We start from the raw sequence: 26,492 nt of genomic DNA, 5'->3' as shown, positions 1-26,492 counted from the left end.
TCTGGGAAATGTTTGAAGGACAGGACTTTAGAAGTAACAAAGTATGAAGGGATAATAAATAACTAGTTTGCCTATTGCCAGTGTAACACTTTTGACTTCTGGGATGTTTGAATAAAAAGTTGCACAAAATGTTAAAACTAGACAGTTAGGAATATCTGGTCACATACCCAGAACCCTGGATCCATAACGAAGCAGAGCTTTTAAAATTTACAAAGATCAGTGAACCACCACAAAATTTAGTATATCAGACAAAGTTTATGTTGTGTGGACAAATACTTATTTAGCAGAGTTAATGCAATAATGATCCCCCCCCAACTCCTTCATTACTGGATTGTGTGACTGGCACTTGCCAAATCCCATCAGTTTACTATATCAAACAATGCAGTTACACTCACAATTTGGCAAGGTTAAACACTAGCTCCATGTTCAGGATTCAGTGACATAGTTATGCCCAAGTAGATGGTTCTGAAAGTATGAGGGAAGCTTGCCCATTTTTGAGCTTCCTGCTGTACCCATGCCTTTAACAGCTCCACTTTTTTTGTTCATTTTTTAAATTTACCAAACAAATGACAATGGGAGAAAATGAATTGACAACCAGTGTTTCAGAGGTGAAGTGGGGGTTCTCGAAAAGGTTCATTAAATGACTTGGCTGGGATATTATTTTAAACTCTTTTTTTCCTGAGGAACTATGAATACTAGAAACCTAAGTTTTATGATTTCTTATTCCTGACAGGAATGCTGACATGCAAGCAGCAATGGTTTTGTGCTTAGACATGAAGTCTCTTTCTTTGCCATGACAAACTTCACCAGGCTGCCATTAAATGCAGAAAAGCAAGTCAGCCATTCGTCAGATCAGCTGGCAGTCTCAAGTGACTCAAGTGACACCTTTGCTGGTGAGTACGCCAACTTTGGCTCATTCCCCGCAGCATGTTTACAAGTTGCAATTGTTATAAATGAACTCACTTTCCCTTTTTATAAATTGAAAACGAATTTATTTATAATGATTGCAATTCATTAGAAATATGCTGTGCGGAATGAGCCTTTGTCCTGCAGCCTGCCAAGGAGCAGAAATGTGCCTGTATGTATGCCCTGAATTATGAATCAAACCCCCCGCCCCCGCCATACAATTGGCTGTAGAAAAGAGATGCTTCTGAAAACTTTGCTACTTTCCTCAATGTAAACCACCTCTGCCTGAATTATTTAAAACCTTAGTAACATATCAAATTGGCTTATTAACCTAACCACAAGAAAATAAAACTCTTATTTTAGCTGGTCTAATTGGTCAGTCAGTAAACTACAGTTTTACTTGATGAAGTGGTACATGCAATTTTAATAGGTGAAGTAGACAGTTATTTTGATTCTGTGTATCACTATAACAGGGAATTGACAAAGAGAAAGAATTAAAAACACCTACTTTTTTTAAAAAGGAAAAATAATTTTCATTTATTATAGCACAAATAATTTTACATTTAGTTCAACATGTCAAAAAAAAAAAACCACCCCACACTGAGGTTGTGTTAAATGCAAATTTTATTTAAATGCATTATTTATTTAAGTCTTGAATTGGTTTGACATGACCCTGCCTCAAAGGGCTGTGCTCCCTGTTACCTCTTGGAAGGTTATATGACACCACAGAGCTGCAAGGGTCTTCAAACCCAATTCTGATTCACAATCCCTTTGATCCAGTCCAGATAGTTGACAACTTTGGTGTAAAAACCATACCCTTTGCCACACTCAAGGCCCCAGGAGACAATGCCAGTGGCCACCCAGCGCCCAGTATCTTGGTCGAGCACAACGTAGGCCCCCCCACTGTCTCCTTGACAGGTGTCTTTCCCTTCAATAGGAGAGCCTGCACAAAACATGTTGTCTGTGAAAACTGGATCCTTCCCATGGATTTTCTTCCCTCTTAGCCATTCCCGGCAGGATGCCTCGTTGCCCACCGGGATCATAGCATACTTCAGTGCAACAGAGAGATGTTGCTCTTCCACACCAAAGCCACTGGCATAGCCCACCCTCCCTTGACCATAGAAAGAGGTGGTTTGTGGATCTGGGAGACAGATGGGCAGGACATCGCGACCCAGAGTCACGGGGTCTCGTAGCTCAATGAGTGCAATGTCTCCATCAAAATTCTGTTCATCATCGGGGTTATAGTCTGGGTGCACAAAGAGCCTGCGGATGGGCTGGTTGCCCATCTTGTGGAGTTCGGTCACATTGATGTAACCCAAGAAGGCTTCCACTTTCTCAGCCATCTCTTCCAGACTCTTCCTCTCTTCAAGTTCAGATCGCCCCTTGGGGTACACGGTGTGGGCAGCTGTCAGAATCCAGCGGTCACCCAGCAATGCCCCTCCAGCTCGCCCGATTCCAGAGAGGACAGTCTTTGCTTGCCACGGGAAGTTGCCTGGCTTTGCTGAGCTACCGCCAACAATCCGCTGGATTTGCTCAACTGGATTATCTGGCTTTCCACACACTGCAAAAGAGGATGATGCTCAGAAAGGGAGACAGTACTAGGAAAGGTTGCTATTCCCCCTTCCCAAGACAAAACATTTTATTTTGTCTTCTTCCTCCTTCTGGGATTGTTTAATAGAATACATCTGAGGGCCAAAATACATGTCATGTGTAACACTTCAGGTTGCAAGTGTCCAATCCGACTCTCAGTCATATTTTCACTCAGAGATCAGCCTTTAAAATTCTCTCCATTGCTTCCCATGGCTCAAAATACTGAAAAGCAGAAGTAGGGGCTTCATCCTTCCCTCCTGCCCTGTTTTTGCCAGTGGAAACAGCTTCAGGGGGCTCTTTGCTCCTTCCTTATGCTCCATAACACAGACAACAGAACCAAAAAAAGAGGTAAACAGACCTCCTTGCCGCTGTTTCTGCTGGCAAAAAATGGCGTGGGAGGGAAAACTGAAGTTCCTCTTTTTCTCTTACAGCTGTGCAAAGTGACAGAGAAGTTCTTAGAAGTTAGTCCGAAAGTGAGCATGTGATCGAGAGTCAAATCAGTGAGTAGACTGATGTCATCCATAATATGTATTTTGGCCCTGAGTGGACCATATCAGACCCATCTCATGCAATTATTTTTTCTTCAGTTCCCAAAGAGGCTGCTTAGCTTAGCATTGCCCATTCTAATGGGCTGCAGGTCAGATGCCGAGCCCCCTTCAACCAAAGCTGCTGTTCAAAGGGAGATAGTTTCAGACTAGGCTCAGCAATCCTACTGTACCCGGAAGTCAGTTTGTTATGGACAGCCACAATCTCTCTACTTCCTGTTCTACAGCACCTCAAAGATCTGCTTCCCTCTGGCAATCCATCGCAGTAGAAAGTCACTAGACAGTTCTTCAGCTGGTTTCCTACTTCCTTTACATCTGTTACTTCCCACTCTGCCTCCTGATTAGTTATCTAACACTCTGATGAATCCTACAACACCCTTCAGTTTCCTTTCTAGGCTTTAGATGTCACCATTGACCACTATTTCAGTGGCCTGTCTGGCTTCTGGGACCTGTCCCTGAATACATTGAATACACTTGATAGCAAATTCAGGTTTGCTTGAGTGTAACAAGCAAATGCATCCTGTGGCTCAATAATGTTATGTATTTCTAAATATAGGGATATAGAAACACATACACATTGAAATATATAAGCTTATTCAATGTTAACTGATGTGAGACACTTGCTTTTCATGTCAGGGAAGGGGAATGTAGTCTAGTTAGTTGGAAAGTGGGTCTTGAAAAGCAGAGTAAAAGTTTAGAAGTGGACCTGGCTTCAAAATGCTTGAGAACCATGGCACTGGAGTACCTAATACACACTCCTTTAGAGGCTTTATGCACAGATATTTCACAGCCATTTGACTGAAGATCTTTTATAACCAGAGGACCAGAGACTGGATAAATCTCAGAATCACTGGAGTGCAAAGCATTTGGTCCACCATTCAACAACGGCAAGGACTCTGGAAGGCTTGATGAAAAATGGGGACTTGAAGACACAAGGACAGAAAGAGCTGCAAACACGCAGGCGAAGATTCACTATGACAAATGAACGTTGTGACAGTTAAAGGGCTGCACCAATTTTGTCTCCCGCCTTTGTCACCCTCCTGTTCTTGCGTGTTTCCTTTATCTGATATGACTTTCTGTTTTACTACTGAGGTTATTCCTAATTTGGAGGCCAGCATGAGAAAGGGGAGCAAAAACTGGGGTGGCCCATGAGCCCTGCTCACCTGGCAGACACACTGGGATGTCTTCATAATCATTATTATTCTTCCAGGAACCCTCAGCAGAGCAGGTATATTCTCCTGAAGGAAGAAACAAGAATAGTGGAGACAAAGAAGAAGGTTCAGAAGCTTTTATACCCCACTTTTCTCTACCTTAAGGAGTCTCTAAGCTGCTTGCAATCACAATTCCTCCTACCTCCCCAACAGGCACCTGAGGTAGGTGGGGCTGAGAGAATTCTGAGAGAACTGTGACTGGCCCAAGGTCACCCAGCAGGATTCATGTGGAGTGACAGGGAAACAAACCCAGTTCTCCAGATCAGAGAGTCTTCCAATCTTAACCACTGCACCACTACATCATACTAGCAGCCCAACCATCCAAGAAAACAAAGTTATTATCCCACATCCATGGTCCTCTCAGCACTGTGAGGTTCAGTTTCTACCCACAGAAAGGGCCACATTCTGCTGTGTACATCTTCAGTGCTGTGGCCAACATGGTAGTGAGTAGACTTCCCTGTTACTCTGGTAGAATCTTCTAGAACTGAGGTGGGGAACATCCGGCCTGCAGGCACAAAACCATTTAGTCTGGCCCTGCTTCGGCCCCCATTCAGATCACCCCTCTCCGCATTGTGGGGCTCATGTCCACACCAGCCCTGTCTGGATGCAGCCACAAAACTAAGGCAGGCAATCAGCGCTTCCGCCTGTGCCGTGCCCCATGGCCACCCATCCCTCCTGCACCCGGCCGCCACTAGCCTGCTCAAACCATAGAGGGGGGCAGGCAGTGAAAGGAGACTGGCACACATGGGAGCAGCCACCAGCCGCACTGCTGGGTCCTAAGAAGCCTCTGGGCATCCCTAACGACCCAGTGCCCTACTAGCTGCACTGCCTTGGGGCAAGGACAACTGGAGAGGCAGGAATCAGGACAGGACCGAGGTGGGGTCAAGTCCAAAAGAGCCAGAGGAAGGGAGAGAATCAGAAACCGGGTGGGGGCCAGGGGAGAGTGAGAGAGAAAAGGCCAGGAAGGGCAAAGGGGCAGGGCTCGAAATTCAATAAATCTAGGAGCTTTTTTGATAGCAACATAAATTTATAGTAAGTTAATCATAATAATAGAGAAAAGCAGTTCCAGCCATCACATTAAAGGTGAGTTAATTAAATGTTTGAAGAAATATAGCAGGCTAATTTTTAAGTTGATAATTTTGTATGGCCAGCGAATGATGTTACAAATAACCAAATGACCCTTGGCAGAAAAAAAGGTTCTCCACCCCTGTTCTTGAAAGGGGGGGGGGGGGAGAACTCAGTCACAATAATGCAGGAGCCTCAAAGGCTGAGCTGAAAACTGTAAAATCTGTAACAAAGTGATTATATTTATTGTGTAATGTACACAAAAACATTTGTTAAAAACACAAAGCCTGAAATACAGGTTACACCTTAAAAAATGGGCACAAACTGTTACACAAATCTCAAACACTGTTGATGAAGGTACAATCATGAAATAAGTATAAGTATAATTACGCTTTATCACCACTTGGTGTTACCTCTGGAAACACTGCTAATTAGATACCATTTTTAGCATAAGCCAATTTCAACAGTGAAAGACCCATGGTGTGTATAATAGGCAACATCAGGCTGCACGGGATATAAGCATTTTTCATTTTCAGATAAAAATACCTGTAAGGTGTATTTCCGGTTGTGCTTGAATGATCTTGTTTGAATGTGTGACCACTAAGGAAAGCTGAAATACATGTGGTCCCTTACTGATTACTTGAATGATTGTATCATGAACTGTGTTTGAGATTTGTTCATTATCATTTTTAAGGTGTAGTCCATATTTCAGTCCTTGCATTTTTAACAAATGTTTTTTGTTTACCGTATGCAGTGGAACCTCGGTTTTTGTCGATAATCCATCTGGGAAACCTCGGCGAAATCTGAAACCGACGAAAACCAAGGCAACACACTGGAAAGCAATGGAACTGCACGGGTCGCCATTTGTTATCGCAAAATTAGCATGCGTGCGCCGACGAAATCCAATGAAAACTGAAGCAAACAATGAAAACAGACATAATTTTCGGGGAAAGAATTGACGAAAACCAAAACCGACGAAAACCAATGACAACGAAAACTGAGGTTCCACCGTACAATAAATTATTTCATTATAAATTTCACATCTTTCACAAAGGACCAAAGTTATGGGGAATGTAAGGAGAATTCCGTGCAGAGAGTTGGAAGTAGGACTTGGTAAGAATGGGGCTAAAGAAGGATAGTTCTTGTTGGGCCAGGACTCACCTGTCCCATTACTAGTGACCATTTGATAGTAGGGTTCATTGCAACGGTATCTGACAACTGACTGGTAGATGTTAATCCCTGAAGTAGATATGTACTTGATGTCCCCATTGGTCAGAAGTTTAGGATCACCGCAGTTCACAACTATGAGAGAAAAAAAGTTATGGTAATAGTAGGGAAATGAAAAAAACTCTTTCATGAATTCTTTGGGAATGTTTCCAGGGGTTAAAGGGCACCGCAATACTCCTTCCCACTACAAGCCCCGCTAAAAGTTGCCTGTCTCTCCCTTGGAGATAAAGAAAACATCCTCCTTCTGGCTAATGAACAGGGAAACAGTTTCATGATGTTTCTGAAGTCACCAACTCCAGCTCTGCCACCAATTTGCTGAGATTAATGAGTGGCCAGAACCTTCCTCCCAGGGCCAGGGGTAAATGACCAAGACACAACACAATGCTGAAAATATGAAATGGGCAATTACTAGGCTCTAACCCTGACAAGATTTTTAAAATGAAAACGAGTCTCAGAAACGGAAGTGGAGAACAAGAAAAGCGGGAGGGGTGACTTACACTTCCCTGGCAACCAGTGGGGGTTAGGAGTGGGCCACACAGGGTGTGTTTGAAGTCACTGACATCATTATATTGGGATACAACCACACGTGACAATGGGTAGCTCTGGGGATTCTGGAAATCACCAGAAACTTTATGGTAAAATCACACAATTTCTGGCAATTCCTAGAGCTACCCATCATCACTTCTGGGGTCAGTAGTGTTTTTATTTTTCTTCTGCTACTACTGGGCACAGCGACGGGCAACCGGGATAACCAGTGGGAGATATCCTACCATTGTGGGAAGCCCAGCAACCCTACCTCCCCCAACCTCACCTGCTGCTTGTATGCTGAGAGAGGAAAATTTAACACTTTCTTCCCCTATAATTTTCTTGCTGGAAAAAAACACAACCAATTTGCTGTTACCTCTACAGAGGAAAACTTAAATATTTTTGTAGGTGTAAAAGTAGCTTGGGAAGGGATGGGTTTTTCCAGGAAGAAAATAGTAGGGCAGAAAAGGTTCAATATACTCCCCAAGCATGCTCACTCCTGTTCTTTGTAGGTAAAGCTATCTTGGAAGCTGCATTTGCAAATAATTTTTTTAAAATAAACAGTAGAAAAGTAAGCATGCAGCTGAGCCCTCAGAGGACATCATAACCCAGGGAAACCCCTCCCCCCAGCCTGATATCCCAGGATGGTTCACTGCATGGGGCCATGGAGCACAGATCCAAATGTTTCCATCTCTAGCCATTGGAACTTCTCCCAGAACAATAGTCACAAATTAAACTAGGCACTGGATAAAGATCAGTTCCTCAAACCAACAAAAAGCATTGTGGCACCAGAGGCAGCAAAACCAGGAAGTTCCAAAAGTCTCTCTCTCATACATACCAAAGGAGTAAATAAGTGCATTAAGTGGCATAGCATAGGGGTGGGGTGGGGGAGCTAGAGCCTGGGGCGCCACTTCCTAGGGTCATGTTACGGGTGTACTGGAGGGCTATTCCCCCTCACAACTGCATGCTTCCCCTGGACCCTCCCCATGGAGCTCAGGGTGGGGCGCAGTTGAATGCCAGTCAGCTGGGCTCACCTCACCCCCAAACTCCACATGGAGCTTGGGCATGGGCCTGTTTGATGCTGACCTTAGTTTGCCCAGGTCCAGCATTAACTGTGGGCTTCGAGCCTGCCGTTTAAAGCTCAACCCAAGCCTCGCTGAAGCCAGGTCCTAACTGAGCAGCTGGCTGACCGGCTCTAGCTTTATACTCTTGGCTCCGCCCAGAACTGGACCACCCCGCTGCTCAGTTTGCAGGCTCAATTTAAAGCTGGACCCAAGTGAGCTTAGGCCAGCATCAAACGGGCCATGCAGCTCCCAAACTCCATGTGGAATTCAAGGATGGGAGAAGCTCCACAGGGAGTTCAGGGGCAGCACGCAGTTGCGAGCTGTCAGGGGGCAGCTGTGGGGGGAGCAACACCCAGGGTGAGCCCCAGGTGCCGTTTTACTCAGGTACACCCTAAGTGCATTCAGTCATTGACAGTGGTCCACCCTTTGGAGGTGGAAAGTGTCATCAAGTTGCAGTTGACTTACAGCAACCTTGTGGAGTTTTCTAGGCAAGAGAGGGTCAGTGGATATTTTGCCATTGCCAGCCTCTGCACAACCATCCAAGTTAGGGTGGTGACCTTTTTAAGGTATTAAAAATCAGCTTCTTGGGGCCTCTCCCTCAATCTGTGTCATGGTAGAACCATCCCTTCTTGGGTCTCACTGCAAACTGTAACAGCAGCAACTCACTTTGACACCGGGGCATAGAACGGTGCCAGGTCCCGTCAGCTTCGCAGACAGCAGTGAAAGTGGGCAGCTGTTTGTCTCCCTACCCAAAACAGAAGATTTGAGAATTAGACCATGCTCCATTCTTGCTGAATCCCTTTGCTGCAAAATCAGGGTCTGCTTCTCCCAAATTCAGATTTGCTTCAGCCTGTTGCATATTGTAAAGGGCCTCTCTTTTATTTAACTTCTCTTATCTTCTTTAAGCTTTTCTTTCTTTCTTTTTAGAAACAGTAAAAGCCAGATTTCACATCCAAGGAGGTAACAAGATGACTCAAACATACATAAGTCATACGTCAAGCCTGCACTGAAAACTATTAAACAAATTCTCTCTCTCTCTCTCTCTCTCTCTCTCTCTCTCTCTCTCTCTCTCTCTCTCTCTCTCTCTCTCACACTCTCTCTCTCTCTCTCTCTCTCTCTCTCTCTCTCTCTCTCTCTCTCTCTCTCTCTCTCTATCTATCTATCTATCTATCTATCTATCTATCTATCTATCTATCTATCTATCTATCTATCTATCTATCTATCTATCTATCTATCTATCTATCTAAAAAATTAACCAGGTCTGGTTGTTGTGGGTTTTCCAGGCTGTGTGGCTGGGGTCTGGTAGTATTTGCTCCTAACATTTTGTCCGCATCTATGGCTGGCATCTTCAGAGATAGACAAAACATTAGGAGCTCTAACATTAGGAACTACCAGTCCACAGTTACATAGCCCCCAAAACCCACAACAGTCAGTTGATTCAAGCCATGAAGGCCAACAATACAATGAACTAGGTCAGTTTAAAAAATGTTTTACTGGCGATTGCATTACACAAGTTTTCAAACAAATAAAAGAAAGCCATTTGGCTTGAAAAAACTCTGTGTTTACTCAATCCCTTGGGTAAATGAATTTGATGAGTTGGTTTTTCCACAAACACCCAGTTCTGCAGCTGTAAATCCTGAGAAGATATGGTTTTCCAGCATCATACAAGCACTACAAGCACAGACAAGCAGCTGCAAATCCTGAGAAGATATGGTTTTCCAGCATAATACAAGCATTTGCCAAAAAATGACTAAGCTGTGGCTGCCGAAAGTCTAGAAAGATAATCAAAAGTACTGCCCCGGGTGTCAGAACAATAAAATGTGTGAGTCTTCCTATTTCCATCAAAAACAAAATATTACAGTTGCCACATATGCTAAACTGAATCAGAACCTTGATCTACCAAGGTTAGCAATGTCTGTTCTGATGGGGCGGGGGTCTCCAGGGCTCAGGTGCGGGGGGGGTCTTTCACATCACCTATTTTTAACTGGAGATGCCAGGAGCTGAACCTGTCACCTTCTGTAATGCCGAGCAGATGCTGTACCACTGAGCCATAGTTCCTCCTTGGTTTGATGTCTTGGGTGCTGGATTGCCCTAACTCTTTTTTGTGGGGAGAATTGTTACTCAGATGTGAGGAAAAGTCACTTTGCAGTTGTGGCTGTCATTGAGAATGTTACAGCGCCAAGTCCTGACATGCAAATCAAATTCCAGACATGAGCCCTGGGGCAGATTAAGCTGTTGCTTATCTTATGCCATACTTTCACTTTCCACTACTTCTTCATTGGTAACTGGCCAACTCAAAAACATTGTGCAACCTCCGCATCTTGAGCTGCCTTGAATCAGATCCTCCAGCACAGCCTTTGAGGCAGAGATTTTGTTAAAGACATCTAAAATCTCTTTCATGCCCTGACATGTTTTACTTCGTTCCTGTGAGAAAGACAAAGGATTGCAGTAAAATATTTGGGAAGGGGAGAGGTATTTAGGAAGGCAAGGATTAAAACAAAATGTAGGACTGGTTCTCCAGACAAGCCACCAAGTGATTTTCAAGGTGTTAACATTCTGTGGGGGCCCAGCTTACTCCCAGCTGCTAGTGGCATAAGTATATGACTGGCACCCCTTCTTGGGCAAGAGCCACCACTGGCTACATAGAAACCTGGCTTGGTTTATATGTACCTAGTGGTAGCATGGGCCCATGAGGGAATGGGTTAAGGTAGCCAGCCCAGCATTGGCACCCAGAGGAGTTTTAGTGGGCAGGAGACACGAAATTACCATTGTGTGAAACCAGAAGTGATGTCTTATGTTGGTGTGATGCTCTAGGATTTCCCTAAACTCTATAGTAAAAACCATAAAGTTTGGGGGAAATCTTAGAGCTTTGCACCAACATGATGTCACTTCCAGGTTTGGACATGAAGTGATGCAGTGCTGGCAGCTTCCCCCCGCCCCCCCTACACACACACTGTACCAATAAACATCAGGGAACTGAGTGTCTCCCACCAATACAGAAGATCTGGAAATCCTATGATAGGTTTACCTTGCTTAAGGAAACAAAATACTTTGAAGTGGCTATGATAAAAATGGTCCTTGAGGAAGCTCACCAGACCAAAAAAAAAAAGCACACAGAAGCCAAACCAACAGGCCTCACCTCCATCAGTTTATAACCCTTCTGGCAGCTGACAATGAAGTAGTCCTGGAACTGATAGATAGGCTGAGGGTTTTTGATGATGGTGAACTTGTCATTCGGCACGGGCTGTGGGCAACGGATCCCTGTTGGGGTCAAAGCAAGAATGAAGCAAGAATTGGCAGATGGCTGGATATCATCTATCAGAGTATGCCAGTTGGGGAGACATTACTTTCTGAGCTGTACCGGATCTTCCATCCACGGCCGAACCCTGACTCGTCTGTGAGGAAAAGAAGGTTCACTGAAGAGCTGTTGGTTTCAATGCTGTCTGGGGTGACTGTGCCACAAAACTCGCCAATCTCTGTGCCCCCAGCCTGGATCTGGTGAGCAGAAAACATTTCACTTTCATATCTTTCATTTTATCAGTCAGACCAACATACCTCCATGCCCAGAGGCAGCAAATCTTGGAATCCCAGTCCTAGGATACAGCATCGTGGTAGGCCTTGACCTCTACGCCCTGCTTATTTGGCTTTCCATGGCAACTGGTTGGCTGCTTTGTGAGGCAGGACACTGAACAAGGTGGTTTCCTGGTCTGATACAGTACAGAGCCTTTCTTATGCCTCTACCTGCTTAATTTCTCTGGTATCCCTAAAGAGACAAGCAGGAGGCAAATCTTCCACTTTTGGGCACAGAAGTGATGCCTGCAGTTTCCCGAATGCAGTGTCCTGCACTTAGTACTCTAAAAACCTCATGTGTAGTGCTTGATTTGGATTGGGTCAGTGATATATTGGGGATGGGGGTAGGAGTGGTTAAGTCTCTCTTCTGTGCCATTTCCCTGATCAGAAATAGCACCAGAGAGCTGCTGTATGCCCCTCTGCGGGGGAAGGAACTGATAGATACCAGAGGCGTAGCTCCAAGGGGATAAGGTGTGGGCGCGACGCACCAGGCGCACACCCCTGTGGGGTGTGCCAAGGGCATTCCAGGGGTGTGGCATGGCATTCCAGAGTGGGGGCGTTCCGGGGCAGGGGTGTTCCAGGGCGGGATGGGGCGGAGGACGCACCGGTGCACTGGGCGCTTTCCCCCCTTGCTACGCCTCTGGTAGATACACAAAGGAAACAACCCTCTTAAGAACAAAGGTACAAGAATGTACTTAAAAGAAGTGAGAAATTCAGATCTTCATGCTCAGCAATATACACATCTGAGTCGGAAATACTGGTGATTTCAAAACAGGTGCTTGCTAACTACCTGTCATCATATTTGTATGCCTGTTATAAAAATTACCAATTTGCACTCTGTTTTAATTTCTCACTCCCTCAAGTAAGTTCTTTACTTCTGTTCTTTCCTTTGGGGACACATATAGGGGCTCCTATTAGCATCTGTTGAGACCAGTGGGACATCATAATTTGGTGTCCCTAATTCTGTATGGCCCAGGACATCCTGATCTCATCAGTTCTCCAAAGCCAAACTGATTATCGGTACTGGTTATTATTTGAAGGGGAGACCACCATAGACTTACAGGGTCACTATGCAGAGGCAGGAAACGGCAAATCATCTCTGAATGTCTCAGTTGCGACTTGATGGTGCTTTTCCCCACCTAGTCTTTGTGAGATTCAAACACATTTTCTTAACTCATGTTTTACTGGACGATTAAAACATTAACATACTGGCATGTGTAAATGTGCCAGCACAGACCAGCAAACAGAACGTTCATATCCTCTCAAAAATACAGATGGGATAAATGATAACATAGGCTTAGATATTCCCTACGCAGCATTCCTATGGAAGGCTCTGCATCCTTTAGTCCTCCTACACGCTGGGAACAAGACACTGCTGTAGGTAAACCAAGGACACCTGTGGCTTCCTTCTTTTCTCCCTGACAATCCACTGCAGGGAAATGGGGTGAGCAAAACCTTCCTGGCCTGGAAAAAATGTGCAATACCTTCAGCTGGTCATAAGGGCAGCGGACTTGCTGATGGTCCTCTATTTCAAAGGGTGCCAGGAATTTGAGTGTGATAGCCAACCCCCTCTCCACCTGTATGCTGTAGTTACACTGCAGGCCAGATGGGTATGGCCGAGGGTATCCGGGGCTTGACACGTATCCAGAGAGCTCTGTGAACAGCTCATTGCTGCATTCCACTGGAAGACAAGAAACCATGAGAAGGTTTAGTGAAAGCTGGGTGCATTTGGGGAGGAGCTGTGGCCAGAGGCGTAGCAAGGGGGGAAAGCGCCCGGTACACAGTGTGTCCTCCCCTGTGCCCTGGAACGTTTTTATCACTCCTCTTGAAAGACATATTTCCTTTTGCCCAGCCAGGATCTACTGTCTGTCATCTCAGTCTCAGCTGTCTGAGCTTCCAAATTCTCAGTACTCATTCTCTCACCTTTACAGGAATGCTGGTCACTCTGGAGACGGTAGCCCGGATGGCAGGAGCAGAAATAACCCCCTATGTAGTTGTGGCAGAAGTGCTGGCATCTTAGCTTCTGCTCGTCTTCAATCTTGTTTCCTTGGGCACACTCGTCCTGATCTAGGAAGTTCAGAAATCCAGAGATGGGTAGAGGTTACAACCAGTGGTCGGATCCAAAAATTTTAGTAACGGGTTCCCATGGTGGTGGGATTCAAACTGCGGTGTAGCACCAATGGGGCTAGGTGGGGCATGATGGGGGCATGGCCGGGCATTCTGGGGGCAGGGCATTCCTGGGCGGGGCTATGGCAAGGACGCAGCTGCTACACCGGTCCTTGGGCGGGAAACGAATGTACGCAGGCGCAGGCTGCCATGCATGCTGGTGCACCTCCTGCTAGACTGCTTCAAGTTCTGCGTGCTACTGCTGAGAGGAGGGGCGTAACTAAGGCAAAAATCACGTGGCAAAATCACCAATTAGTAACCCCCTCTCGGCACACACAAATAATTAGTAACCTACTCTCAGGAACCAGTGAGAACCTGCTGGATCCCACCTCTGGTTACAACCAGTGGTGGGATCCAGCAGATTCACACCACTTTGGCAGAACTGGTTGTTAAAATGGTGCTTGTAAACAACCAGTTGTTAAATTATTTGAATCCCACCACTGGAACTGGTTGTTAAATTATTTGAATCCCACCACATCTGAACCAGGCTTAAAGGCAATTTGTGCAAATTGTAGTCTCCTGTGTGTTCAGTATACTTTTCCTTTGGGTCGGATTCTCAGTTATACACCCGTTTCTCCCTCTCCAGAACTCAACCCGCTTCAGACCAGACTCTCTGCGGTTTCTGAAACTGGTTAAAGTACCTTTTGTCACCTTCCACAGGGAAAGCGAAGGAATCGGCATGGTGCATCTTTCTTTGAGTTTTCCCACTCTTCGCCTCCTTCCTCCACCCATAAAGCAGCAGTTCCACCCATTCCTCTGATTGGCATTTCAGGAAAAGCAGTAGGGCTTCTTCTTCTTTATTTAAATAATATAGGTCTATCACAGGAGTGATAGAAACCCCCCCCCCCCCAGAAAAGGCAGCAGACAACCTCCCTCATTGAAGGTTGCAGAAACAGCAAGGAAGTGTGAGGAGGAGGGTGGACAAAAATGGCAGCTCTGCTGAAATACGAAATATGAAAAATGTAGGGAAACCCCACTATAGAGCAAACGTGCTTGGGACAAATGACCTGTAATTCCAGCAGATCTCTAGGCCTCACCTGGAGGTTGGTAATCCTAAAGGCTAGCCTCTGACCATCAAAACAAGACACCAGTGCATCTTGATTCCAGCATAAAGTTGGGTTGCCAGTTCCAGGTTGGAGAGTACCTGGAAAGTTTGGGGGTGGAACCTGAGGAGGGTGGGGTTTGGGAAGGGACATCAATTGGGTATACAGTCCACCTCCCAAAGCAGCCATTTTCTCCAGGTGAACTGATACCTGTTGCCTGGAGATCAGTTTTCATCCCAGGAGGTCTCCAGCCACCATTTGGAGGTTGACAACTCTAATCCTAAATTATCCTAAATCAGAGCTCACTTCTTTTAGATGGCCAGGAATGTAACTATAGATTCAAATTCAGTTGCCCTTCAACAGACCAGCCTCATTCTCAGGGGATTTGCTTTTGAGAGTCAACGTTCCCTTTGTCAAGAATGTTAACTGTTGGTCTTTATGGTGTCACCGGACTTCAGTTTGATTTGGCTGCGACAGATTAACACGGTCAGATACCTATCAGGAATTTTAATCCTAGGACAGGAGATCTAGGCTCCAAAGAGTCCCAGCTGCTACTTTTGCCTGTAGATGTTGTGTATTTCAAACGCATGCTGTGTTTAGATTTGACAGCTCTGGCTTGGGAGTTTTCCTGGAGATTTGGGGATGGTACCTGGGGAGGGTGGAACTTGGAAAGGAGAGAGAGCTCAGTGAGACATGACACCAGACAGCCACCCTCCAAAACAGCTGTTTCTTCCAAGGGAACTGATTTCTGTGATCTGGAGAAGAGTTGTAATTTTTGGAGAATTCAAGGCCATGCTTGGAAGCTGACAACTTTAGCATGTTTTACGTTGGGGATGGCACATGGCATCCCCGAAAGTCTTAGCAGTAATATCCATCCCAGAGTAAATCTTTCAATCAGGAGCAGAGGTATATCTACAGAAAATTGCACCCAGGGCAAGAACTGAAATTGCATTCCCCCCCATCCACAATCCAACAGGTCTTCCTCATCTTGGAACCAACTCTCCAGAGGCCAGGTCTACCATTAATTTCATTCACGAGTAACCAAATCTCCAGAGGGCTGTATACCCGTCATTAAGGAGTGTTGGTAGATCTGGCTCTTCAGAAGGCCAGGCCTATCCATTACTTTCAATCACGGGTAACCAGATTTCCTGAGGACTGGTCTACCCACTCGTCAGAACAGTGGGTAGATCTGGCCTCCAAATGGATGCATTTTTACCCAGTATTTTCACTTGCTGGGAACCAACTTTCCAGAGGGCTGGTCTACCAAGTGTTAAGAAGAATTGGTAGGCCTGTCTATCCATTAATGACAGGTAGACCAACCCTCTGAGCAGCAGCAGCTTCCTACTTTACCAAGTGGCCGGCCTGGGTGCCCTTAGTGCCCAGGACTCACATCCTGGCTTGCCCCACCCTAAATACATGAGTAGTCAGAAGGCAAACTCAGAGCTGGAACTCATATAGAATCATGGAGATGAACTCTTCGATGTGTCATTCACATTCCTGACATCCTCTAAAAGTAAACTCTCATGGTTATAAACGTAATGCTTGCTTTCAATGTTTTTCCCCCAAAAAATGCCTTAACTATCAGAAATTTGGGAAAGGCAGTTTAAAACATGCTGTTTTGCTGAAAGAAGGTTTGATATATTGTATTAATTGCCTCTGTTTATGGCTAATACAAAGAGCTTGGATATTTTTGCATTAAATCTTATTCCCAGTTGCACATCAGAAGCAAAACCGTGAAAATGTTCCAAACAGGAAGCTTTAAGACTGGAAAATATTCTAATCCAGAAACCTTCAGCTAAAGTAAAAGAGCTAATTAAGAGTTGTCGGAGGGCGAATCCCCACTGGGAAAATAAACCTTGTCGTCCGCATCCCCGTCCCCCGGTTCCATAAGGTACAGCACTTTTTCATCCCGGTCTCTGCCTCCCCACCGCAGCATTGAGTGGGTCAAAATTAATCCCAGGATCAAAAACTGTAACTATTTCCATGAGCCCACAATCTGCTCTGCGGCTCTTTCCGATTGGCTGTTGTGTTGGGGCGGGAACACGATCCCACAGCCCCTCCCCTCTGCTTGAGGAAGTTTTTTTTAAAAAAATCTGTCTGCGCAGCTTCGTAGAAACAGAGGAAGTTCTATTTTTAAACTTTTTGCCTGTGCAGCTTCGTTGGTACGCACACTCTGCACTAGCTCTCCTTCTCTTAGCAAGTTCAAGCCTAAGAAGGCATGACCAGCACAACCCCCCTCCCCCGTTCGCGTGCTCTGTGCCCACCTCACTGCATTTTGATTGGTGCATGCCTCCTAGGGCAGGAAAAATACTGTGTGTTTTTCTGCTGCCTCTCCACCGATGTGGCCTCGGCCTGCATTCTTCAAAAAGGTTCTTGCCGGTTTTTGAAAAACGCAGGATGTGGGGGAGAGCACACGCCAGAGCCGGGATGGAGCCGAGTTGGGCACTGAAGCCATGGGGGCTCCTTGCCCAAATGGGGACTTTTACTGTGAGTAAAAGTATCACGTATCACGCGATAAATTGACCATGGGGAATCACCCTGAATGGGGTTATGAGAGACACCATGTAGGTGCACAGCAACTGAGTACTTGGTAGCACCTGGTGCATGCATGGCATGATGATATCACTGCGTGGTGCTGTGTTCAATCAGCCACTCACAGTCTGCTTACTGCCATGATGCTGTGGCATGGCTTGGTAGCACAATACTTCTCAATTCCCGCTGGCAAGAGCTTCCTTTTTCCTTCCCTCCTCACTGGCTGTTCCCCACCCCCCTTTGCTGGCTGTTGACTACATCTTATGGTTTCTTCCTTTTTTCACTTTTGCAAATTTAACTTCCAAGATACCTTCATCAAGAAGGAGAGCAAAGTGTGTGTGCAGGGGAAACTTTAAACTGTTCCTCTCTTGCTGTTATCTTGCTGGAAAAGCCATATCTGAACTCCCCCAGAGAAAGTCCAGACACTGCAGTTTTTGGGGGGTGGGTGGGTGGGGAATAGCAGCCTGGCGGTGGCTTTTTCTAATGAGAAGTTGGCACAGGAGGAAATGATTCAAGTTCCCCTCTCTCTTTGCACTGTTCTAGTTAAAGCAATCCTAGCGGATACATTAGCAAAAGTGAAGTAATAAAAATCCTTTACCATAAACATGGAAGGAATTGCAAAAATAGTATTTGAGTCCCTTAGAATGGAAATTGTTGCTCCAAAAAAAAAAAAAATTCCTCGCAGTCCAGATGAGAACAGCTAATGGTTTGGGCCCCTTCTCTCAGCAACAGATCTTTGACCTTTGCTTAAAGTTTGTCAGTCCTGGCATGATGCTTGTGTTCAAAGAGGAGCAAAGCTGGTCAGTTCTCTCAGCATCATTCAGGATACTGGTCAGAGTCGGGGATGGGACCACATGAAATTTCAACACATCAATCAGCATCCCAGCCCAGAATTCTGCTGCACAACTCAGGTTCCCCAGTTAGGCCTTTGTTGATAGGCTCGTATTATTGTGTTAGAACAGTATGTTTCTTTCACAGGGTGTGGAAATCAGATATTTACCCACAGCTTGATAATAAGCCAGGAAGCCCTTGTAGAAGACAAGCTCGCCATTTTCTTCATTGGAGAAGTCGGAGTGGAACGAGAGCCGCATTCGGTTCCCCTGAGATACCAGCTCCCTCCTTCCAGGGTGGTTACCAGTGGCTGAGTCCACCTGGCCACAGAACCGGCCCAAGTCTCTCTTGTCTGCTGTGATCTGGAAGAGTCCAGTTTGAGGGGTAAAGACAGGAGGAGGAAGAACAAGAACATTTGAATTTCACATGACAGAATCATACAACCAGGTCTATAGACAGAACAGGATTTTGGCTAAACATTTCTCAACCAAATCTATGTCCGTTTGAAGGGGTGAAGAAGAAAGTCACATGGACAATTGCTTTGGAAAGGGAGGTGAATGTAAAAATCAGTTTGTGCTGTGGTCTGCTGGTTTGCTGTTCAAAGTGGGGGAAAGGGAAATTGTTATTTGGGTTGCTTCCATGTGGCAATGGGCCTCTCACTGCTACCGCAAATGCAAAGGCATTCATAAGGGCAATAGATACCCACCTGCTAGTTTGCCCAGACCCCCACAGGGACCACCCCCACCTCAGCCCATAGCTTTCAGGTGCGAGGGGTTCTACTTGGTAAGAGATATTTCACAAAACACATAGGGATATATTGATTTTCTTTAATACCCCTCAAGTAAAGTAAGAAAGAAATAGCTGCTGTGAGCAGGATTGGGAAAGATCCAGACCTTCCCATCCAGATGGCTGCATATTTTGGAATGCTGGCATCAAAGTTGGAGAATAGCCAGAAGGCATAAGAGAATGCCGATATACTGCATGACAACATGAAAAGAACTCACTCTCCATTCTCACCTTTGCCTGACTAAACACTATGGCTGATTCCACATGGGCCAAAAACAGCGGTGTGAAAACGGTGTGAAAACAGTATAAACCCTTTTACACCGTTTCAAATCCCTTTACACCATTTTCACACAGTTTTCACACTGCTGTTTTTGACCCATGTGGAATCAGCCTAAGTGTGGAATGACCTCTTGGTTGTGTCTAAAGTAGATCTTGGGCATGACGTGGCGTGGCGTGGCGTGGCGTGGCGGCGGGAGACAAAGCAGGTAATGAAGTAGATAATGCATAATATGGAAGAGGGTAATGAACATCTTGACCTGGTCAATATGGAAGGCCTCAGAAGCTAAGCAGGGTCAGCCCTGGTCAGTATTTTGATGGAAGGCCACCAAGAAATACTAGGGCCGCTACGCTGAGGCAGGCAAGGGCAAACCATCCCTCAAGGTCTCTTGCCTTGAAAACTCCATGGGCAATTCGACAGCACTTTCCATCCCCACCAGTGCAGATAAGGAAGAGGGTAATACATTATGAAGAAGGAAGGAAGTAATACATTATGAAAAAGGAAGAGAGTAATGCAGTAAGGAAGAGGATAATGGTATCCATTCAGCAGAATGCCTCAATGTTGTAAATAAGATATTGTAAATAAAGCAAAGTTTTGGAACGCATGCCCATGTAAAATCCAGAGACACCCTTTGGCTTTGGGTGTGGCAATCCCTTCCCAAAACTCACCGCACCCCCATCCCTTTTTATGCACACACCTTGACATAGTCGTACATACAAGCCTCGGATGGCTCCAAATCGAACTCCCAGAAGGTCAACTTGACTCTGAAGCCCTTGGGCACGGCAATGTCCCAGGTGGTGATGTTATCGTTTGGGTATGGCTTGGGGTAGTTGGGGGACCTTATCTCTCCATAAGACTTCCTTGAGACTAGACTGGAATGGATCATCCCAAAGAGAAAAGCTCCATGCAGGAGAAGAATTGGGGCAAACCTGTAAACAGAGCAGACATCAAAGAGAGGAGGAGGAGATGTATCGAATGACAGACTCGGGCCCTTTCAGCACAAACCTTTTAAAATGTTTTGAGGCAGGAAATAAAATGTTTCCTCCTTGGAGTTCCACACTGCATTTCCCCAAAAAACATTTTATTGCAAGGCTCAAAATGTTTTCAATGAATCTCCTTTCTAAATGATTTTTTAGCCTGAAACAGTTTTAAAACGTTTTCACTTGTTGTGCGATCTATTTACTGTGTTTCCCATGCCTCTGCACCGTCCTTAAATTTCCTCTTTGGTGCCATTTTATCATGTCGCTGAGCTCATCCCCTCACTTGTTTATTTTATAATTTCTGTTTTTTTATTTTGTGGGGGTTAAAGGACATCAATTATATGAGCTTTAGAGGATTGCAGCAAGAAACACTGAAGCATTGATTTAATAAATAACTTTAAAAAGGCGAAAAACCCCTCACAGCAGCCATGAATTGTTTCATGGACAAACATCATGGTAAAGGCAGCGGGGGGGAGGGGGGGGTTTACAAACATAATGCTTTAGGTAATTCGTGTGGATCTCAATATTGTAGGGGACTCCCACCTTCCAGATTTTGCACCATGAAAACCTGAACTGGGCAACTTGTGTTAATGAATTAAATTTTACTTATTCTGCGTGATATATTCTGCTTCTGCTAGTTATTGGAACTAGCAAGGAACCTTGAGCCTTGGAAACTCTAAGTCGGGTCGAAAGGCAGGATACAAACATTTTAAATAAGAATAAAATAAAGGTGTGATGTTGATATCCCCAATGAATATCTTGCTTTACATTTACTCTGAGATGTCACACAACATCGTTAATGTATTTTAAAACTTTTACCTGAGCTCTGAAGGCAAGAAACTTGAAGGGTTGTAAATGAAAGTTTAAATTTTCAGAAGACAAGGACACGGAGTAATGGATTCAAGGTGAAGGAAAAGAGATTCCACCTAAACATTAGGAAGAATTTCCTGACCGTCAGGGCTGTTTGACAGTGGAATTTACTGCCTCAGAGAGGCACTTGTGAGGTAGGCGGGGTTAAGATTGTTCTGAGATAACTGTGGTTGATTCCCCACTGAAAAAATGAAACTAGATACAAACTGGTTTGGAAAGAATCGGCACCTTTTGAGCACGGTTTCATGGTCCCTACTGCAGCTTGTGGCCCTCAAACAACCCCTGTTCCTGGCGATGCATCAGCCACACAAAACTCCCCACTGTCCGCAGATCTGTCATGTGATCCGCTCAGGGGCTTTCCTGATTGGCTGCTGCGATGTGCTGGGGCGGGAATTTTTTTTTTACTTTTCAACCTTGCAGATCCACATCTGCGTGAGCATACGCAGAACAACCATACGCGGAAATGGGGAAACGGGCGATTAAAGCCAAACCCCGTTCCCGTGCTGCTTTGTCCCCTTGTATCCACGTCGATATGAGGCTTAGCACTACTTTGTATTGCCCTTTACTCAGTAAAGCATTCAAAATCATCCCCACGTTGCTTCACATAGACGTGGATCTTAGCTCTGCGAAAAATTTTTTAAAGGGCTGCACGTGCATCGTGCACAGCCCACTGCACCCTGATTGGATGGGAGGCTCCATGTCACTCACAAGGGTGGGAGATTCCACCCCCCGATCCTCCCCACTGCTCCCTTCCGTCCCAGATTGATCACGGCGTTTTTGAAAAGGTCTAGTTTCATCCAGGTCCAGGTGATAAGGGGGAGAAGGAGAAGGAACCGTGATCACCCAGAACATAGTGGGGAGTTCTGCGCCAAACCTCGTTTTTTTCCGTGAGTATCACGTGCTATTTAGTCAGGGGGGAATCGACCTGTGACTGGCTCAAAGTCACCTATCAGGCTTCAGATGGAGGAATGGGGAAACAAATCAGATTAGAGTCTGCCACTCTTAATGGCTCTACCACATTGGCTGAGGAGATTGGCTTGGTCTCTCAGAAGTAAACACATGAAACTGCCTTCTACTCAGTCAGACCTGTGTGGGGTTGCCAATTTCCAGGTGCTAGGTAGAGATCTCCTAGGATTACAAGATCTCCAGGCAACAGAGATCACTTCTCGTGGAGAAGCTGGCTACATTAAAGGATGGACCTTATGGCATTACCATTACGCCCCAGTTGGGTCTCTCCCCTCCCTAAACCCTGCCTTCTCCATGCTCCACTCCCCAAATATACAGGTATTTCCCAACCTGGAGCTGAAAACCTTGTCTATCAAGGTCAGTATTGTCTGCTCTGACTGGAAGCAATTCTCCAGGGTTTCAAGTAGAGGCCTATCACTTTACCTACTACCTTATCCTTTCAATTGCAGATGGTGGGAATTGTATCTAGGGCTTTCTGCCTGAAAAATGCAATGTGATGTAGCCCTGAGTCATAGTTCTTCCCTAAATAAATCTGACTTATACTAGTTTGGACCCTTGGTCCATGAAGATCAGCCTTGTCTCCTTTGACTAGCAGTGGCTCTCCAGAATCTTTGGTAAAGGTCTTTCACATCACCTTCCACCTGAATCTTTTAAGCAGAGATGCCAGAGATTGAATCTGGGACCACCATGCCAGAGGCCCTCCCTACACAACTGGAATCAGTAGAATGAACATGAGTTCAGCATCCGGACAGCTATGCACTGACATGGGAACCAGGGACCGAGCTGCGAGGCCTGTACAAAAACAAGTTACCACCTGCTGCAAGACACTTGGTTTCGCTTTCATTTCTCTTCCATGGGACTTTGTTTGTGGTGGCTCTGAGCCTTTTCCACACACAGAGTTTTAAAGAAGAGTTTGGATTAATAACCCACTTTCTCTCCTGTAAGGAGACTCAAGGTGCCTTTCTCACAATACTAGAACCAGGGGGCATTCATTGAAAATGCTGGGGGGAAGAATTAGGACTAATAAAAGGAAACACTTCTTCACGCAACGTGTGATTGGTGTTTGGAATATGCTGCCACAGGAGGTGGTGATGGCCACTAACCTGGATAGCTTTAAAAGGGGCTTGGACAGATTTATGGAGGAGAAGTCGATTTATGGCTACCAATCTTGATCCTCCTTGATCTGAGTTTGCAAATGCCTTAACAGACCAGGTGATCGGAAGCAACAGCTGCAGAAGGCCATTGCTTTCACATCCTACATGTGAGCTCCCAAAGGCACCTGGTGGGCCACTGCGAGTAGCAGAGAGCTGGACTAGATGGACTTTGGTCTGATCCAGCTGGCTTGTTCTTATGTTTTTATGTTCTTAACTGCTTTCCCTTCCTCTTCCCACAACAGACACCTTGTGAGGGAAGTGGGGCTTCATGCGGAGGAGGAGCAGGAAAATGAATCCAGTTCACCAGATCAGAGTCCATTTGTTCATGTGGAGGAGCGAGGAATCAAATCCTGTTCTCCAGATTACAGTTCACCTGATGTTAACCACTACACCACATGTGAAGAACACGTTTCTGGGACAGAAATACCCAGCCCTTTCAAAGAACCCTTGCTTGCCTTTTTCTGCTGTGATTGTAACAAAGACAGCTGAAAGAAAGGAAGCCATGTCATTTGTAGTCTCAGGGAAAGAACTTTCACTGAGGGCCTGGATGGTCAGATACTTCTGAAGACCGCAATCAGCAGTAGGGCAATATCTTTTATTAGGAGGACCAACTAAACATCTCAATGGACCTGCAGGGACAACCAGGTCCTTAATTGTAGTACGATAGTGCCTGGGGAGCAGTTGCCATGGATACCGCTAGTGGGCAGAAGCAAGATTAAAGGATTGCCAACTTTGCCTGGAGACCTCCCAGAATTGCAACTGATCTCCAGATTACAGGGATCTGTTTCCTTGCAAGATTAACTCTATGGCATTAAATCCCACCAATGTCTCTTGCCTCCACAAACCCTGCAGTGGGGTTGGTAACCCTAAACATGTAGTTCTTCCAGTGCTGTGGTGATACTTGGTTCAGTTTGCTCCAGTGCAGTTTTCAAGCCTGAATCCCATTATAAATGCAGTGACTTTCGGTTTCTATCTCCTTTTAGACTATGTTACATACAAACATAACTCCCAGAGTGACTTAAGTTGCTTCTTTTGATCCCGGAGGAGCATTCTAATTCAGTTATGAGGCCGACAGTTAATGCCACCTTCGTCAGAGGGCAGCAAATCCTTTTGCTGTCTCTGTGACCAGTCAGTGCTTTGCTTGTAAATCCCATTCCCTTCCCCATAAATTTGATACTCACATGCTCGTGGGGTTGACTTAAATCTCTGTCTCTCTCTCCCTCCAGTGCTCTTAGACTGTTGTGTTTGGTAGTAGCAAACAGATTTCTGTAAACTCCTTCCTTGCTATGATTCAATAACTGGGGTAGAACATGCTAAGAGGGAGGGAAGGCAGATAGCGGGTGTCCAAAATGAATTGGGCAATCGAACTATGGTTCCATTTGGGCTGGAGTCTGCTGCCCCCTGCAGTCCTCATCTGGAGTGGGATAGACATTGCGGAATTGCACTACAATGAGCCATGTTGATCCTTCTGGGTGGGGGAACATCCAAGAATTCTGCTGTAGACACACGTGTGTGTCTTCAAGGCATGATCTTTCAACTGGCAGACATTGTCTGAGGCAGAACATTTGTCATGTTTCCTGTAGCATATATATGAATCTTGGCAGGGGGGCAGGGAAACACAGGAAAAAATATATCTTTCTATCACTAGGATGACACCTGAGGGTTGGGAAATTCCTGCAGACTTTGGGGTGGAGTTTAGTGAGGGAGAAGTTTGGGGAGGGGAGGAACCTCAGTGGGAACCCAACTATTTATAATGTTATTTGCTCTTCTTCTGTTTTACCATCACAACAACAACCCTGTGAGGTAGGTTGGCATGGGAAAGAGTACTGGCCTTGAATAGCAGTGGGAGAAAATTTAAAAATTTATAGTGGTCACAAGCAGTGTGACACATCCAGAGAAAACTGCTTATATCGTAGAATTTACAGCAGCTCCTAGAGCAACCTGACTTCACTTTCTGTTTCCCCAGAAATGATGTCACACCATGTGTGATGCCAGTACTCCCCCCACACCCATTTTCCAGTAGTTGCCAATTGTTGTCCAGCAGCCCTGTCAAGTGGGGATGCCAACCTAGGTTTAACCACAATGCCACATTGGCTGTCTAACATTACTTGATCCAAGTTGAAAGGAAAGAGGACATCTGTTTTGTGCAATGCAATTTTTTTAAAAATGAACATTCAGCAGTGGTGCTACACCTGGCTCAGACATCAAATTCAGAAGATCAAACCATTAGGCATCAACAAACCCTCAAAGTATATGGGTCCAGGTACATACTGCTCTTGCAGGAGAGAGATTAATCTATTGACCTCTGTGAGATTAAACAGGAGTCTTGAAGCATATTATTTTATTAAATTTATATCCCACCCTTCCCAACCGAGGCTGGACTCAGGATGGAGTACATGCATAAAACATATATAATATTACTCATCAACATCAATTGACTTCAAGTGGCGATCACAGTCTAACCCATGGCAGCACCCATAGACGTAGCTATAACGGGGCAGGGTGGAAACAAATGCCCTGGGCGGGCAGCCGTTGGGTCACATGTGGAGGCAGAAAATTGCCCCCCACACCCCTTCTCCTTTCCCCCTCAGCCAGGCCAGGCCTGGCCAGGCCCCACCCCACCAGACTGCTCCTGAAGGAGCAGGCTGGTGGCGCCACTGTCTGGTGCCCCTCAGCCCCGACAGGCCCAGCACTGCCAAACTGCCTGAGACTGCTGCCGCGCCACCTATGATAAGCAAGGGGGGTGGGGGCACAGCCCGGGCCTGCAGGGGCCTGGCAGAGGTTTTTCCTCCCCCCACCCCACCCCAAAAGGTCAGCAGCTGCTTTGCATGAAGAAGGTCCCAGGTTTATTCCCTGGCAGTTCCGGTTAAAAGGAACAGGTAGGTGGAAGTGTAAAAGTGCTCCTTTTGAGACCATGAAAAGCTATTGCCAATCAGAGAAGCAAGGCAGAATTGGATAGATGAACAGTGTAGTTCAACAGAAAGCAGTTTCATCTGCACTGAAATCTGAGACTGAGGTTAGCATGTTGGGTCTAGGACAGGGGTAGGGAACCTGCGGCTCTCCAGATGTTCAGGAACTACAATTCCCATCAGCCTCTGTCAGCATGGCCAATTGGCCATGCTGGTAGGGGCTGATGGGAGTGAGCACATCTGAGCTCCCGCAGTTCTGGTCCTGATCAAAGGCC

The 26,492-nt window shown here is 45.7% G+C and overlaps 1 protein-coding gene across 1 annotated transcript; it reads right to left on the bottom strand.

Annotated features, from left to right (window-relative positions):
- Positions 1-1,414: 1,414 nt before the first annotated feature.
- C1R (complement C1r) lies at positions 1,415-24,618 on the bottom strand. Its single transcript, XM_048504508.1, has 11 exons — positions 24,490-24,618; positions 20,036-20,267; positions 18,445-18,637; positions 13,627-13,770; positions 13,188-13,384; positions 11,481-11,628; positions 11,273-11,394; positions 8,800-8,878; positions 6,479-6,619; positions 4,205-4,279; positions 1,415-2,467 (listed from the first exon to the last, which is right to left on the bottom strand). Coding segments are annotated over exons 1-11 (2,151 nt in total). The 5' UTR covers positions 24,492-24,618; the 3' UTR covers positions 1,415-1,649.
- Positions 24,619-26,492: the final 1,874 nt, after the last annotated feature.

Source organism: Sphaerodactylus townsendi, linkage group LG07, assembly GCF_021028975.2.
Source record: "Sphaerodactylus townsendi isolate TG3544 linkage group LG07, MPM_Stown_v2.3, whole genome shotgun sequence".
Classification (NCBI taxonomy): domain Eukaryota; kingdom Metazoa; phylum Chordata; class Lepidosauria; order Squamata; family Sphaerodactylidae; genus Sphaerodactylus; species Sphaerodactylus townsendi.
This window is presented reverse-complemented; position numbering and strand designations above follow the sequence as displayed.

What these genes read in the sequence shown, in the direction of transcription:
- C1R (XM_048504508.1), bottom strand. An exon ending in TGACCAGCATTCCTGTAAAG is followed by an intron (nt 13,385 to 13,626) that starts GTGAGAGAATGA and finishes CTTGTCTTCCAG; the next exon opens with TGGAATGCAGCAATGAGCTG. An exon ending in CATCCCAGTGTGTCTGCCAG is followed by an intron (nt 2,468 to 4,204) that starts GTGAGCAGGGCT and finishes CCTCTTTTGCAG; the next exon opens with TGTGTGGAAAGCCAGATAAT.